General features: G+C 42.6%; 1 protein-coding gene across 2 annotated transcripts in view; it reads left to right on the top strand.

Moving 5' to 3' along the window:
* Nucleotides 1–18,421, top strand: part of ISYNA1 (inositol-3-phosphate synthase 1) — a 114,167-nt gene that overhangs the window by 78,486 nt on the left and 17,260 nt on the right. The window contains exons 1-8 of one of the 2 annotated variants that reach the window (XM_044278870.1): nt 334–468; nt 1,281–1,401; nt 7,639–7,800; nt 8,290–8,419; nt 9,211–9,404; nt 10,026–10,175; nt 15,725–15,940; nt 17,747–17,911. In XM_044278870.1, the coding sequence (XP_044134805.1) occupies nt 1,288–1,401; nt 7,639–7,800; nt 8,290–8,419; nt 9,211–9,404; nt 10,026–10,175; nt 15,725–15,940; nt 17,747–17,911 (1,131 nt within the window). In that variant the 5' untranslated portion in view covers nt 334–468; nt 1,281–1,287. Of the gene's footprint in view, nt 1–333; nt 469–1,280; nt 1,402–7,638; nt 7,801–8,289; nt 8,420–9,210; nt 9,405–10,025; nt 10,176–15,724; nt 15,941–17,746; nt 17,912–18,421 lie in introns of those variants that run through there. The other variant, XM_044278871.1, reaches the window with a different exon arrangement.

Genomic DNA, 18,421 nt, shown 5'->3' with positions numbered 1-18,421 from the left:
ATCTAATAGTTCTTCTGGATCCTGCAGATAGGGGATATAGACATCATTGTCAGCCGAACCCTCCAGGACTGGCAGCGAATTAGCACCAATCCTTTTGTTCTGCAGGAAGATAAGCTCCGCCATAGGTGTCTGGCAGCGGCCTTCACAGTTTAGAAGCAAGCACTTTGATGTATATGTATGGGGAAGTCGGGCGCTACCAGCCGAACAAGCACACTTTGACTGAAGCAGCAGAGAACCTTCTAGAAGACCCGTCCCACCACTGACACAAGGAACAGTGCCCTCCATCTGTCAGTGCGCGGCGCTCCCACGTGCCCCCTCCCTGCGGGTTTGTATAACTGGAGGGCGGGCTGCCAGCTGGGGGTGGCCAGGCAGGAGGAGGGGAAGAGAAAAGCTGATATTAGGCAGCAAGCAGAGGGCGAAGCCAGCATAGCCGGCACCTTCACTTCCTGACAGCTTCTGTACACACTGGTGAGTGCTCAGTCTGCCTTTCCGGGAGTGGCAGCCATAGTTTCTATCATACCTGCAGTAAGTCCTCCCTCTAGAAGTGAGGCTGGCATCCCTTCATGTAAGAGACTGTGTGGTGGGCTGTACATCTCTATCTGCCTCTTGTCTTGGCACATCATGCCCTTACTGGATAGACTGACCTGCCGGTTCTGGTGCCCAGTAGGCTCATCCTGGCTTCATTTCTGTTATTATTTTAACATATTGTTATCTGTTCCTAGTTTAACCCTTGAAATGCTTCAGCAGAGTTTCACCATCTGCCCCTTCCCCTTCTTGATTTTCTGGCAGGTTAGATGCCTGACTAACTTGAGCCATGCCCCCTTGTGCCAGGGTCTTCAGGGCTCATTCATTTCACAAAAACATGCATGGCCTGTCAGACTGCAGCTGCCAGCTGAAGAATAGGAGTAGTAGTGAGAGTGGGTGTAGTGACAACACGTCATCATGGAAGGATCTGTCCGATTCATGCACACCGCAGTGGGAAGTATACCACAGATGCAATGCATAGAGAGGAAATCCAGGTGATGGGTACAAGCTGAAGCAGAACGGAAAACCTAGAACATTAGGTGTCCTGCTGTTGTCACATAGCGTCCGTCTTCTTTACGGTGAAATTCCCCTTTACCCATTGGTGTCCTGTAGCTTGCCTTCCATGTGGCACTGCTGAGTAATTTGTCCTTAGAGGGGGGATTACCTGAGCAGAGGCATTACGGAGGATGACAATGTGGACCTCTGTCTGGCATGTTTTTTTCCACAAAGTCTAATGTAATATATTTTCTCCACAGATTAAAAATGGCAGAGAAATTCAAGATTGAGAGCCCTAACGTGCGATACTTGAAGGATCGTATAGAGGCAGATTACAACTATGATACTACCCAAGTTTATGAAGAAAATGGTGTTACTAAGGTAATGGCTGAAATTTCATGTAATGTACACTGATTAACCACTTCAACCCCGCTAGCTGAAACCCCCTTAATGACCAGGCCACTTTTTACACTTCTGCACTACACTACTTTCACCGTTTATTGCTCGGTCATGCAACTTACCACCCAAATGAATTTTACCTCCTTTTCTTCTCACTAATAGAGCTTTCATTTGGTGGTATTTCATTGCTGCTGACATTTTTACTTTTTTAGTTATTAATCGAAATTTATTGATTATTTTTTTTTTTTTTTGCAAAAAAATGAAATTTTTCACTTTCAGCTGTAAAATTTTGCAAAAAAAAACGACATCCATATATAAATTTTTCGCTAAATTTATTGTTCTACATGTCTTTGATAAAAAAAAAATGTTTGGGCAAAAAAAAAAATGGTTTGGGTAAAAGTTATAGCGTTTACAAACTATGGTACAAAAATGTGAATTTCCGCTTTTTGAAGCAGCTCTGACTTTCTGAGCACCTGTCATGTTTCCTGAGGTTCTACAATGCCCAGACAGTAGAAAACCCCCACAAATGACCCCATTTCAGAAAGTAGACACCCTAAGGTATTCGCTGATGGGCATAGTGAGTTCATAGAACTTTTTATTTTTTGTCACAAGTTAGCAGAAAATGATGATTTAATATTTTTTTTTTTCTTACAAAGTCTCATATTCCACTAACTTGCGACAAAAAATAAAAAATTCTAGGAACTCACCATGCCCCTCACGGAATACCTTGGAGTGTCTTCTTTCCAAAATGGGGTCACTTGTGGCGTAGTTATACTGCCCTGGCAATTTAGGGGCCCATATGTGTGAGAAGTAGTTTGCAATCAAAATCTGTAAAAAATGACCGGTGAAATCCCAAAGGTCCCTTTGCCCACCTAGGCTGCAAAAAAGTGTCACACATCTGGTATCGCCGTACTCAGGAGAAGTTGGGGAATGTGTTTTGGGGTGTCATTTTACATATACCCATGCTGGGTGAGAGAAATATCTTGGCAAAAGACAACTTTTCCCATTTTTTTTTTATACAAAGTTGGCATTTGACCAAGATATTTCTCTCACCCAGCATGGGTATATGTAAAATGACACCCCAAAACACATTGCCCAACTTCTCCTGAGTACGGCGATACCAGATGTGTGACACATTTTTGCAGCCTAGATGCGCAAAGGTGCCCAAATTCCTTTTAGGAGGGCATTTTTAGACATTTGGATCCCAGACTTCTTCTCTTCTTCCTTTTGGGCACAAGTTAGTGGAAATGGATTTTTTTATTTTTTTTTGTATTTTCTCACAAAGTCTCCCTTTCCGCTAACTTGGGACAAAAATTTCAATCTTTCATGGACTCAATATGCCCCTCAGCGAATACCTTGGGGTGTCTTCTTTCCGAAATGGGGTCACATGTGGGGTATTTATACTGCCCTGGCATTTTAGGGGCCCTAAAGCGTGAGAAGAAGTCTGGAATATAAATGTCAAAAAATTTTTACGCATTTGGATTCCGTGTCTGTATGATTTTTACGGATCCACGGATACATGGATCGGATCCGCAAAACGCATACGGACGTCTGAATGGAGCCTTACAGGGAGGTGATCAATGACAGGGGGGTGATCGATGACAGGAGGTGATCAATGACAGGGGGGTGATCAAGGAATCTATATGGGTGATCACCCGCCTGTCATTGATCACCCCCCCTGTAAGGCTGCATTCAGACGTCCGTATGCGTTTTGTGGATCCGATCCATGTATCTGTGGATCCGTAAAAATCATACAGACTTCTGAATGGAGCCTGACAGGGGGGTGATCAATGACAGGGGGGTGATCAATGACAGGGGGGTGATCAATGACAGGGGGGTGATCAATGACAGGGAAGTGATCAGGAAGTCTATATGCGTGATCACCCCCTTGTCATTGATCACCCCCCTGTAAGGCTGCATTCAGACGTCCGTATGCGTTTTGTGGATCCGATCCATGTATCTGTGGATCCGTAAAAATCATACCGACGTCTGAATGGAGCCTGACAGGGGGGTGATCAATGACAGGGGGGTGATCAATGACAGGGGGGTGATCAATGACAGGGGGGTGATCAATGACAGGGGGGTGATCAATGACAGGGGGGTGATCAATGACAGGGGGGTGATCAATGACAGGGAAGTGATCAGGAAGTCTATATGCGTGATCACCTCCTTGTCATTGATCACCCCCCTGTAAGGCTGCATTCAGACGTCCGTATGCGTTTTGTGGATCCGATCCATGTATCTGTGGATCCGTAAAAATCATACCGACGTCTGAATGGAGCCTGACAGGGGGGTGATCAATGACAGGGGGGTGATCAATGACAGGGGGGTGATCAATGACAGGGGGGTGATCAGGAAGTCTATATGCGTGATCACCTCCTTGTCATTGATCACCCCCCTGTAAGGCTGCATTCAGACGTCCGTATGTGTTTTGCGGATCCGATCCATGTATCCGTGGATCTGTAAAAATCATACAGACATCTGAATGGAGCCTTACAGGGGGGTGATCAATGACAGGGGGTTATCAGGGAATCTATATTGGTGATCACCCGCCTGTCATTGATCCCCCCCCCCCCCTGTAAGGCTGTATTCAGACGTCCGTATGTGTTTTGCGGATCCATGTATCCGTGGATTTGTACAAATCATACGGACATCTGAATGGAGCCTTACAGGGGGGTGATCAATGACAGGGGGGTGATCAATGACAGGGGGGTGATCAATGACAGGGGGGTGATCAATGACAGGGGGGTGATCAATAACAGGGGGGTGATCAATAACAGGGGGGTGATCAATAACAGGGGGGTGATCAGGGAGTCTATATGGGGTGATCATGGGTGATCAGGGGTTCATAAGGGGTTAATAAGTGACAGGGGGGGGGGGTATAGTGTAGTGTAGTGTTTTGTGGTACTTTACTGAGCTGCCTGTGTCCTCTGGTGGTCGATCCAAACAAAAGGGACCACCAGAGGACCAGGTAGCAGGTATATTAGACGCTGTTATCAAAACAGCGTCTAATATACCTGTTAGGGGTTAAAAAAATCACATCTCCAGCCTGCCAGCGAGCGATCGCCGCTGGCAGGCTGGAGATCCACTCGCTTGCCTTCAGTTCCTGTGAACGCGCGCGCCTGTGTGCGCGCGTTCACAGGAAATCTCGGCTCTCGCGAGATGACGCGTATATGCGTCACTCTGTGCAGGGCTGCCGCCTCCGGACCGCACATCTGCGTTAGGCGGTCCGGAGGCGGTTAAAAAAAATAGTTGTTAAAATCTAATGAAACTCTATGGCACCTTTCACACAAGCAAGTATTCCGCGCGGGTGCAATGCTTGATGCGAACGCATTGCGCTGCCCGGAATCCAGACCCATTAATTTCAATAGGGCTGTGTACATGTGCGTTGGTTTTCACGCATCACTTCTGCGTTGCGTGAAAATCGCAGCATGTTCTATATACTGCGATTTTTCACGCCACGCTGGCTCCATAGAAGTGAATGGAGCTGTGTCAAAATTACATTGTGTTCGCAAGCAAGTGCGGATGTGATGTGTTTTTCACAGATGGTTGCTAAGAGATGTTGTTTGTATACATTCCGTTTTTTTATCACGCGTGTAAAAAACATATCAAAACGCATTGCACCCATGCGATAAAAACTGAACGCGATCGCAGGCAAAACTGAATGACTTTGCCTGGGAAATCACACATTTTTTACTGAAGGCATTTGCAACGGATCCAGACACGCTCGTCTGCAAGCGGCCTATGGGGGTCATTTATTAAACTGGTGTAAAGTAGAACTGGATTAGTTGCCCATAGCAACCAATCAGATTCCACCTTTCATTTTGGACAGCTCCTTTGTAAAATGAAAGGAGGAATCTGGTTGCTATGGGCAACTAAGCCAGTTCTACTTTGCACCAGTTTGATAAATGACCCCCATATGTGTGAATGTAATGATATACTGTATGTAGGGATTGCAATATTGGGGCTCATTCACACAACCGTATGGTCACCGTGCCCGTGTTGCGGATAGCTACTTGGGGACCTATTGACTTAAATGGGTTCGCGATCTGCAAAATACACCCATAGATAGGACATGTCTTATCTTTTGTGGTGCGGATTCATGGACTCACAGAAGAGCTTCCAAGTGCTGAAAACTATGCATTGTATGAGGCCTTCTGCTTCTTCTCTGTACACTGTTCCACAGCAGCCCAAAACAGCTGATCGGTGGGGGTTCCAGTTGTCAGAGTCCCAGCAATCTGATATTGGTGATCTGTCCGCGCTAATTCTGTCATATTTTATGAGGCCAGACTAGACCATCTGTATTATAGGTTATGGGAAATGTCCTTTATCTTCTTAGGCTACTTCCACACTGGCGTTTTGGTTTCCGTTTGTGAGATCCGTTAGGATCAGTTTTGCCCTTAATGCATTCTGAATGAATAAGGATCCGCTCAGAATGCATCAGTTTGGCTCCGTTCCACCTCCATTCCGCTTTGGAGGCAGATACCAAAACGCTGCTTGATCCGTTCTGACACACAATGTAAGTCAATGGTGATGGATCTGTTTTCACTGACACAATATGGCACAATAGAAAACGGATCCGGCCCCCATTGACTTTCAATGGTGTTCAAGACGGATCTATTTTGGCTATGTTAAAGATAATACAAACGGATCCGTACGGATGCATGCGGTTGTATTATCTGAACGGATGCGTTTGTGCAGATCCATGACGGATCCGCACCAAACGTGAGTGTGAAAGTAGTCTTTTCTTGATAATTCTGTTTAAGGGTACTTTCACACTAGCGTTTTTCTTTTCCGGCATTGAGTTCCGTCACAGGGGCTCAATACCGGAAAAGAACTGATCAGTTTTATCCTAATGCATTCTGAATGGAGAGCATTCTGTTCAGGATGCATCAGTTCAGTTCTTCTTATGTTTTTTGGCCAGAGAAACTACCACAGCATGCTGCAGTTTTCTCTCTGGGTAAAAATTCTGAACACTTGCTGGAATGCCAGATCCAGCATGAATTTCCATTGAAATATATTAATTCCGGATCCAGTACTAAGTGTTCCGGAAAAACAGATCCGGATTTCCGGTCTGCGCATACGAAGACCTTTAAAAATGCAAACAATCAATAAATACCGGATCTGTTTTTCCGGATGACACCGGAGAGACGGATCCGGTATTTCAAGCGTATTTGTGAGACGGATCCGGATCCGTCAGACAAATGCCATCCGTTTACGTCCGGATTGCCGGAATTCTCTGCCGCAAGTGTGAAACTACCCTCTCACCAGTATTTTCTTATAAAAATTAATGTATAGAATACACCATTTGTCTCCTAAAGGTATATTTCCAGGTTCAGACATTTCGCTGACTACCCCATGAATCTGAATGGTGCTTATACAAATCCTGTGCATGTGAGCAGAGTTTGATTTGCAGAAATGTCTGCAACAAATGTACCAGGTGTGAGCCTACCTAAGTCTTCATATATGCAGTCTTGAATTTTGCACATGCACATTCTGCAGTTTTAAAGGGAGTCTGTCAGCACATTTTACACTACTAAACCACTAAAACTGCTGTATCGGCCACACAACTAGAAGTGCAACGATAACTATGGAGGAGTTCATAGGCTGGGCTGAAAGAAATGAAGTAAGACCATGCAGTAAAGTGACTTTTTATCAGTAATCCCATTCCCTACCCTTTCAACTTGACTGACAGGTTTACTGTCCCTTATGTCATTTTAGTCCAGCATCTATGCTTCGCATTTTGTAGATGGCACTTGCACAGTGGCTGTGGATAATGGCCTCAAGGATCTACTGTGCATAAACCATTCTCTGCTGTGGCCATTTCAGTGGCACCTACAGCGACAATAAGAAAAAGGAAACGGGAGGTACTACTGATGAAAAAACAGGGCACTTCCCTTGCCTGTCCACATCGGGTGGACACTTGCCAGTATGGCACTAGACTGAATTAAAGTTCATTTTTCCAGCCAAACTAGTGCTATAAACTAACATCATAGCTATGTTTGTCCTAGTGGTTTAGTAGCGTGAAATGTGCTCACAGACTCTGATGTTTAATGTGAAAATGTACTTATATACAGTCTCATTCTTTCCAAACCTTGCCTACTGTTGACGGGTGGACCGCCTGTCACGTACACCACTCAGCTGGAGCTTATTTTTATTTTTTCTGCAGGCTACTGTTGTTCCTTTCCACATAATGAATATATGCTGTCTTGCCCACAGGTCAAGCCATGTTCCACCAAGTTCACTTTCAGGACAGAAAGAAAGGTACCCAAACTTGGAGTCATGCTAGTTGGCTGGGGTGGAAACAATGGAACCACAGTTACCGCAGCAGTGTTGGCCAACAGAATGGGACTATCATGGATGACCAAGACAGGAAAGAAGGTACGCTGTGACATATATATATATATATATATATATATATATATATATATATATATATATATATATATATATATAATATTTCATTTTACCCTAGATCCAATCATTTCTCCCATCCCAGTAGAAAAGTTTTTAGGCAAATAATTAAATATACTACAAGTAATGCTCCCAAGTTTTAAGAAACAAAAAGAGATCCTTAGAGAATATAATAGACTTTTAGAACCACTAATGTCCATGCGATGATGAAATCATATAGATTATGTAGTCAGGTACTACATAGGTACTGCACAGTGCTATATGTATTGTGCAGATCTCCAGTAGCTGTAAAAGACATTGCTCTGTGGTATCTTGTTTCTTTATCTTTATTGGTGATAAACTTTACACAAGCCTTCGATAATCTTATCTCTTTCTAAGATGGGTTATTGAGTGCATGGAAATCAGGTGAATGTGTGTCTAGAGGAATAGCTCTCACTTATATAATTCTCGCTTTAGGTGGCCAATTATTATGGTTCCTTGTTCCAGTCTTCAACAGTCTGTCTGGGTTGTGGACCTGAGGGAGATGTATATATTCCTTTTCGGGACCTTCTTCCCACGGTACATCCTAATGATATTATCTTTGATGGTAAGTTGTGGTTTGTTTACTTTTTCAGATGCAAAAAAGTATTGGTCTTGCTCATGGCAACCAAACAGATTCAAACTTGAATTTTCAAATTTGAAAATGTATGAACTGATCTAATTGGTTGCTTTGGACAACATTGAGGTGTTTTTTTTGTTTTTTTTTTACGTCCATAGTATGTTATTATTTTGAGTAAAACTTTGACGGACACTTATTTATAGAGCATAGCGTTTCTGTTAATTTCTCTTATTTCGTAGAGAGCAGCTAAACTCTGATTATAAAGGTTGATATGATTTGAAGGATTTCTAAATGAAAAGCAGAGAAAATCCTGATTGACAGTCTTCTGTGTATATACTGACACAGGGAGAGCTAATGGAGTAATCAGTTTTTCACTCAGAAATCTTGCTGCTACTCCATTTCTGTAACTCCTGAGTTACAGAAACAGTGTAAGCCGCTGTGCTATGCCATTTCCCATTCCCACTTACCTGCGTCTTTAACATTGGCCACCTCTGGCCTCCACGTTGGATGGGTATTCCAATCTCAGCCCCTTTAATGGAGAGGGCCTGGCACACATGTGGATGCAGCTGCCTCAGCTGGCAGTACATGGACCAGGGATTTCCCATTCTGCAAATAGGTGGGGGTCCTTTGCCACTCTATGTCCTGTTGATAAACCGTAAATGTCTTGAATAGGATTACTCTGGTAATATGCAGGTAATTGTTAAGCTCAAATGAGTTTTCTGTCACCAATATGTAAACTTTTATTTTATTTTATTTTATTTTATTTATAATGTGGTTAGGTTGGGATATTTCATCTTTAAATCTGGCCGATGCTATGAGGAGAGCAGAGGTTCTAGACTGGCAACTCCAGGAGCAACTGAGACCTTACATGGAAAAGATGCAGCCAAGGCCTTCAATTTACTTACCTGACTTTATAGCAGCCAATCAAAGAGAAAGGGCTGACCATGTTATCCATGGCACCAAAGCTGAACAGGTACAGTATGTAAAGAGATCTGCTACTGGCAAACAGTCACAGTAACCGTTGCTTATCCCCATACAGAGGAGATGATTGCTTCATGTGAACACAGCTATCGCCTTTGTTCAACGATCAGGGAACTGACATTCAGTTTGATCCCCTTAACTTCCTGTGAATCAGTCCATATAAAAGGACCCTTAGGGATTAATTAGGATCCCTTAATCCCTTAAAGGATCTGTCATAGCTGTCCATTATGAACAAAACCCTTTCAAATAATCTGAACAGACCCTTATTTTGTTATTAGTAAGACTGTATGAGTAAGATAAGTAATGTTATGCAGGCTATAAAATGCAAATAGATGAAACAGTTTATGTTAATTTCCCAACCAATTTATGTTAAGGTCTGTATAAACCAGACCTTCTAGGGGTTTATAAGATGATAGTTTACATTATTGGGTCACGCTTGTTGATTTCAGTGTATACTGTGTAAATTATCTTTAGGAAGACCAGCTCCCAATGTGATGGTGAGACTTATTCCCCCATAGTTTATGTAGTTTTCAAGGCCCAGGATTCAAGTTGGGATTCCCTATAGCCCAAACCTTTACAGTCATTTAGACACTTTTTGTCAACTTATATGTAGGTCCAGAAAATTCGGGAAGATATCCAACATTTCAAGAGAACCAGTGGAGTGGACAAAGTGATTGTATTGTGGACTGCAAATACAGAAAGGTTTTGTGATGTGATCCCCGGGGTTAATGATACTGCTGATAACTTGCTGAAAGCCATTGAGGTGAGTGCCGTTGTGAGTCTCTTGGGCAAAGGTCATTCTGACTAAGCATCTTACAACACCTAACTTTGTAAAAACATCACAAACATTTGTTAGGGCTCATGCACACAAATGTATTTTCTTTTTTCTTTCCGTGTCCGTTCCGTTTTTTTTTTGCAGACCGTATGCGCAACTTTTTATTTCAATGGGTTTGCAAAAAAACAAGTTACTCCATGTGCATTCAGTTTCTGTATGTCCATATGTCCGTTCCACAAAAAAATGGAACTTGTCCTATTATTGTCCACATTAAGGACAAGGGTAGCACTGTTCTATTAGGGGCCAGCTGTTTCGTTCTGCAAAATACGGAATGCACACTGATATCACCCGTATTTTTTGCGGACCGCTAAATACATACGGTCGTTTGTATGAGCCCTTAAAGAGTGGCTGAGAGCGGTCGAGAGATATACACTGCCTGTCCCCAAAAAAAGTCGCCACCAAGAGAAAAAAAAAAAAGGTCACACACACTAATATTTCGGTGGACCGCCTTTAGCTTTGATTATGGCACGCATTCACTGTGGCATTGTTTCGATAAACTTCTGCAATGTCACAAGATTTATTTCCATCCAGTGTTGCATTCATTTCTTACCAAGATCTTGCATTGATGATGGTAGAGTCTGACTGCTGCGCAAAGCCTTCTCCAGCACATCCCAAAGATTCTCAATGGGGTTAAGGTCTGGACTCTGTGGTGGCCAATCCTTGTGTAAAAATTATGTCTCATGCTCCCTGAACCACTCTTTCACAATTTGAGCCCGATGAATCCTGGCATTGTCATCTTGGAATGTGCCATCACGGAATAAAAAATCAATTGATGGAATAGCCTGGTCATTCAGTATGTTCAGGTAGTCAGCTGACCTCATTCTTGGAGCACATACTTTTGCTGAACCTAGACCTGACCAACTGCAGCAACCCCAGATCATAGCACTGCCCCCACAGGCTTGTACATGATGGGTGCATCACTTTATCTGCTTCTCTTCTTACCCTGATGCGCCCATCACTCTGGAACAGGGTAAATCTGGACTCATCAGACCACATGACCTTCTTCCATTGCTCCAGAGTCCAATCTTTATGCTCCCTAGCAAATTGAAGCCTTTTTTTCTGGTTTGCCTCACTGATTAGTCTCATGGCTACACAGCTGTTCAGTGCCAATCCCTTGAGTTCCCTTCGCATTGTGCCTGTGGAAATGCTTTTACGTTCACTATTAAACATAACCCTGAGTTCTACTGTTGTTTTTTTCCGATTTGATTTCACCAAACGCTTAAGTGATCAGCGATCACGATCATTCAGCATTTTTTCCCCGCCACATTTCTTCCTCGAATACGATGGGTCCCCACTATACTTCCAGTTTTTAATAATGCGTTGGACAGTTCTTAACCCAATTTAAGTAGTTTCTGAAATCTCCTTAGATGTTTTCTCTGCTTAATGCATGCCAATGATTTGTCCCTTCTCAGACTAACATCTTTTCCACGACCACGAGATGTGTCTTTCGACATGGTTCTTTAAGAAATGAGAAGCAACTCATTGTACCAGTTGGGGTTAAATAACTTATTGCCAGCTGAAAGTTAATCGCCCATGCAGTAATTATCCAATACGAGGCTCATAACTATTTGCTTAGTTAAATCCAGGTGCCGACTTTGGACACGCAGTGTATATTTATACAGTGGATATAAAAAGTCTACACACCCCTGTTAAAATGTCAGGTTTCTGTGATGTAAAAAAATGAGACAAAGATAAATAATTTCAGAACTTTTTGCATCTTTAATGTGACCTATAAACTGTACAACTCAATTGAAAAACAAACTGAAATCTTTTAGGTGGAGGGAAGAAAACAAAAAAACAAAAATAATGTGGTTGCATAAGGGTACTTTCACACTTGCGTTGCTTGATTCCGGCAGGCAGTTCCGTTGCCTGAACTGACTGCCTGATCAGGCAAACTGTATGCAAACGGATGTCATTTTTTCTGACTGATCAGGCATTTTTCTGACTGATCAGGATCCTGATCAGTCAGAAAAATGCCTGATCAGTCAGAAAAATGCATTGCAATACCGGATCCGTTTTTCCGGTGTCATCAGGCAAAACGGATCTGTTTTTTTTTTTTTTTTTTCATTTTTAAAGGTCTGCGCATGCGCAGACCGGAAGGACGGATCCGGCATTCCGGTATTTTGAATGCCGGATCCGGCACTAATACATTCCTATGGAAAAAAATGCCGGATCCGGCATTCAGGCAAGTCTTCAGTTTTTTTCGCCGGAGATAAAACCGTAGCATGCTACGGTTTTCTCTTTTGCCTGATCAGTCAAAACGACTGAACTGAAGACATCCTGATGCAAACTGAACGGATTACTCTCCATTCAGAATGCATGGGGATATGCCTGATCAGTTATTTTCCGGTATAGAGCCCCTGTGACGGAACTCTATGCCGGAAAAGAAAAACGCAAGTGTGAAAGTACCCTAAGTGTGCACTCCCTCTTATAACTGGGGATGTAGCTGTGTTCAGAATTAAGCAATCACATTCAAAATTATGTTAAGAGTCGGCATACACCTGCAATCATTTAAAGTGCCTCTGATTAACCCCAAATAAAGTTCAGCTGCTCTAGTTGGTCTTTCCTGAAATTTTCTTAGTCACATCCCAATAGCAAAAGCCATGGTCCACAGAGAGCTTCCAAAGCATCAGAGGGATCTCATTGTTAAAAAGTATCAGTCAGGAGAAGGGTACAAAAGAATTTTCAAGGCATTAGATATAGCATGGAACACAGTGAAGACAGTCATCAAGTGGAGAAAATATGGCACAACAGTGACATTACCAAGAACTGGACGTCCCTCCAAAATGTATGAAGAGGCCTACAGCAATATTAAAGGAGTTGCCGGAATATTTGGCAAGTACTAGCTGTGTGGTACATGTGACAACAATCTCCCGTATTCCTTATATGTCTGGGCTATGGGGTAGAGTGGAAAGATGAAAGCCTTTTCTTACGAAGAAAAACATCCAAGCCAGGCTACATTTTGCAAAAACACATCTGAAGTTTCCCAAAAGCATGTGGGAAAAGGTGTTTATGCTCTGTTGAAACCAAGGTGGAACTTTTTGTCCATAATTCCAAAAGATATGTTTGGTGCAAAAACAACACTGCACATCACCAAAAGAACACCATACCCACGGTGAAGCATGGTGTTGGCAGCATCATGCTTTGGCGCTGGTTTTCTTCAGCTGGAACTGGGGCCTTAGTTAAGCTAGAGGGAATTATGAACAGTTCCAAATACCAGTCAATATTGGCACAAAACCTTCAGGCTTCTGCTAGAAAGCTGAACATGAAGAGGAACTTCATCTTTCAGCATGACAACGACCCAAAGCATACATCCAAATCAACAAAGGAATGGCTTCACCAGAAGAAAATTAAAGTTTTGGAATGGCCCAGCCAGAGCCCAGACCTGAATCTGATTGAAAATCTGTGGGGTTATCTGAAGAGGGCTGTGCACAGGAGATGCCCTCACAATCTGACAGATTTGGAGTGTTTTTGCAAAGAGAAGTGGGCAAATCTTGCCAAGTCAAAATGTGCCATGCTGATAGACTCATACCCAGAAAGACTGAGTGCTGTAATTAAATCAAAAGGTGCTTCAACAAAGTTTTAGTTTATGCAACCATATTTTATTTTTAGATTTTTTTTCTTCCCTTTACCTAAAATATTTCAGTTTGTTTTTCAATTGAGTTGTACAGTTTATAGGTCACATTAAAGGTGGAAAAAGTTCTGAAATGATTTATCTTTGTCTCATTTTTTGACATAACAGAAACCTCACATTTTAACCTCACACACACACACACACACACACAATATATAAAAAAAATAGCAGCACTCTTACACTGCCAGGTGCTAAATCCTTGTATGAATCCTGGATGATGAATCCCCAAACGATAATGTAGATAAGTGACAAGGCAGAACTCCAGACTTAAAAAAGTAAATCCCTTTATTACACCAAATGCAATGTTTCTGCTCTCTCAATGGAGCCTTTGTCAACGGTTGGTGTAATAATGGGGTTCACTTTTTTAAGTCCGGAGTGCTGCCTTGTCACATATATATATATATATATGTAGATATGTGTGTGTGATAAAAACAATACAAGCAAAACAAAAACATATCTGTCATGAAAGATAAGTTTAGTGGGTAATGAAGACACCAGGGATGGCACACACAAAAAAAATAAAAAATGCAGCTACTAAAGGTGGCCATGAAATAGATTTAGGCCTAGTTCACACAAACGTATGGCTTTTATAGTTTTTTGCGGTCCGTTTTTCATGGATCCGTTTTTGAGTTCCGTTGTGTTTCCATTTCCTTTCCGTTTGAAAAAACGGAACAGGTACGGAAGACATACGGATGCATTTCCGTATGTGTTCCGTATTTTTTGCGGACCCATTGACTTGAATGGAGCCATGGAACGTGATTTGCAGCCAAATATAGGACATGTTCTATCTTTTAACGGAACGGAAATATGGAAACTGAATGCATACGGAGTACATTCCGTCTTTTTTTTTTTTTTGCAGAACCACTGAAATGAATGGTTCCGTATATATGGACCACAAAAAACGGCCCGTACACTCGCAAAAAAAAAAACATTTGTGTAAACTAGGTCTTAATCTAGTAATTGTTTTAGGTGGAATAGCTTCTAGTAGCTGCCCCATCAGTTGCAAGCTAGAAGCATATGTTCTAATGGTTGCTGTGTGTGCGAATAGAAAATCCCTCTTCTATGTATGAGGGTGGGAGGGGGAGAGCATATGTAAGCAGACTAGTTCCTCCCCATCACCTTGTAGCTTCACATATCTGGTTGGCTGTCAGTGGTGACACCATGCGTGTCACTCTCCCTGCCTTTCCTTTCTAAGGTTCAGGTTTCATCAGCAGTATTGTTCTCAGCACAGACCTCTGAACTCCTCACATGACTTATTAAAAGATTATTGTATTGCTACAGTGTTGGTTCATGAGCTTTATACAAATGACGCCACTTTTGCTCTAGAACATGAAAAGCTAAAGCTGAATTTTCCCCTCTAACAATTTAGATTTTTATGTATCAATTATTACATAAGGGTGCATTCAGACGACAGTATGTTTTTTTTTGTTTTGTTTTTTTTTCAAACCCATTGTAGCAATGCCTATTTTTCTCTGCAAAATGTACAAGAATAAGGACATGCTTTATATTTCTTTGCAGGACTGCAGAACGGACATGATGTGAACAGTACATGATGTGCTGTCTGCATTTTTTTGCACCCCTATTGAACTGAATGTGTTTTGTCCGCATCCAATACTCAAAAGCTGCAGATAGGATGCGGACCAAACATGTGCCTAAAGATGTGCTAAAATAATTCATAATGGGCACAGTAATGTCACAGAATGACTGTCCTCTAACGTCCACACTCTGTGTGCCATATGAATATTATAACATGCGTTACATTTGATGTACAATTTCCATATAAGATTTTCGCGTATAGTTTCTGGCAAACGTATGTTTAATTCTGACCTCTTTACTTGCACAGCTTGGACTTGAAGTTTCTCCTTCCACAATGTTTGCAGTGGCCAGCATCTTAGAAGGCTGTGCCTATATCAATGGCTCTCCTCAAAACACATTTGTTCCTGGAGCAATTGAATTGGCTGTGAGGCGCTCTGTATTTATTGGTGGAGATGACTTTAAATCTGGGCAAACCAAGATTAAGTCCGTTCTTGTGGATTTTCTTGTCAGTGCTGGATTGAAGGTAATGTGTTCAAAAACATTTATGGTATCTTATACGAGAATGTGTCATAAGAAAATGACCTGTTTAAAATTATGATTTTATGCCTAACATATTTTTTGTGATGTGTTGTCTAATTTTCAGTTTTGCTCCCATTTTGCATGAGCTAAACTCAAAGATCTGAAGCACAAAAGACCCATTACTCTCATAACAAATATTGTTCACAAATCTGTCTAAATCTGTGCTAATGAGCACTTCACCTTTGCCGAGATAATCCATCCCACCTCATAGCTGTGTGTGGGGGGGGGGGGGGGGGGGGGGGCTTCAGAAAACCAGCCTGTATCTGGTGTAGCCACCATTTGCCTCATGCAGTGCAACAAATCTCCGTCGCATAGAGTTGATCAGGTTGTTGATTGTGGCCTGTGGAATGTTGGTCCACTCCTCTTCAATAGCATGCTCAATGGGTGACATGTCCGGTGAGTATGCTGACAATTCAAGAACTGGGATGTTTTCAGCTTCCAGGAATTGTTTACAGATACTTGTAATATGGGTCTGTGCATGATCATGCTGCAACATGAGGTGATGGTCGTGGATCAATCAGCCTCAGGATCTCGTTGCGGTATCTCTGTGCATTCAAAATGCCATCAATAAAATGCACCTGTGTTCGTTGTCCATAACATACGCCTGCCCATACCATAACCCTACCGCCACCATGGGCCACTCGATCCACAACGTTGATGTCAGCAAACCACTCACCCACACAACACCACACACGCTGTCTGCTATCTGCCCTGAACAGTGAAAACCGGGACTTATCCGTGAACAGATTGCTTCTCCAACATGCCATATAGCATTGAATGTGAGCATTTGCCCACTCAAGTTGGTTACGATGACGAACTGCAGTCAGGTCCGGACCCCGATGAGGACGACATGCATGCAGATGAGCTTCCCTGTGAGATGGTTTCTGACAGTTTGTGCAGAAATTGTTTGGTTATGCAAACCGATTGTTGCTGCAGCTGTCCGGGTGGCTGTTCTCAGACGATCATTGAGGTGAACATGCTGGATGTGGAGGCCCTGGGCTGGTGTGGTTACACGTGGTCTGCGGTTGTGAGGCCGGTTGGACGTACTGCCAAATTCTCTGAAACGCCTTTGGAGACGGCTTATGGTAGAGAAATGGACATTCATTGCACGGCAAAAGCTCGGGTAGACATTCCTGTGATCATCATTGGATTTTAACCCTTTAGTGACCACCCATACTTCTTTTTACAGCGGTCACTAAGGGGCCTTAGGCTGGGCCACTGCCTTTTCACAGTGACTCAGTCTAAACGCTGTACAGGTCAGCAGCAGAAAGCAGGGGGCTCAGCTCTTACATGAAAGCCGTGTTCCTGCTCTACCAGTCCGGACCTCCGCATGTAAGCAGTGACAGAGGGAGCGGACTCCCTTTGTCTCCCATCAGCACCCCGTAAAGGCGATTGCGGGGTGCTGATTTGCGTAAAGACAGGGACCTTGTGTAGGCCTTGAGTGTTTTCCAGCAGGGCAGTCTCAGTATAGCACTGACATTAAAATGCATAATGCTAATGCATTGGAGTCTATGACAATAGCAATCTAATGATTGCTTGTTACTATAAAATAAAATATAAAAATTCAAATCACTCCCTTTTCCCCAAAATGAGAATAAAAAAATACACATCATGGGTTTCGCTGCGTGCGAAAACACCCGTACTAAAACAAACATGCCTTTAAAATGAGTTGGCTTATTGCATGTGGAAGAGCATTGTTGTATAAAAAAAGTGCAACTATTCTATGTCTCTTTCCTATCAATACTTACAGACGGTGTCCATAGTGAGCTATAACCACCTGGGTAACAACGATGGCAGGAACCTTTCTGCGCCTCAGCAATTCCGCTCAAAGGAGATCTCCAAAAGCAATGTGGTGGATGACATGGTTCAGTCAAACCCTATTTTATATGGACCAAATGAGAAGCCTGATCACTGTGTGAGTATCTTTGTTCAGAAGATCTGTCATCTTTTTTTCTCCTCTCTACAACTGTATAGAAATCCCTTTGAACACCATGACATACAATTATGCCATGGTAAGTGAATAGTTCAGCACCATACCATAAACGTACAGCATAGGATCCATCCAGAGTGAGAGTCTGCTGTGATATATTTGGGCTCCTCCTACCATGGCTATTACTCCAGTCCCTGACTCTTAACCCTTTAGATGCCACTGTCGGCCCATTACCCCCAGGATGAAATTGCACTTGCTTTAGCAGCTGGAGGCCTAAAAATGGCTCACCGGTCTGCTGTGTACTGAAGACTAATAAAATTATTTTATTTTATTTATTTTTTATAATTAATTATTATTAAAGAACCTGTCATCAATTGTATGCTGAACTCGCTGAGAACAACACAAAGTAGTGACATAAACCCTTTATTCAGCGATGTGTCATTCATGAGCTAAAAGTAAGTGGTTACTGAGAACCAGCATCATAATCATTGCAGC

This window comes from Bufo gargarizans, chromosome 2, assembly GCF_014858855.1.
Source record: "Bufo gargarizans isolate SCDJY-AF-19 chromosome 2, ASM1485885v1, whole genome shotgun sequence".
NCBI lineage: Eukaryota > Metazoa > Chordata > Amphibia > Anura > Bufonidae > Bufo > Bufo gargarizans.
The sequence above is the reverse complement of the archived record's forward strand: the minus strand, read 5'-3'. Positions and strand labels throughout refer to the sequence as shown.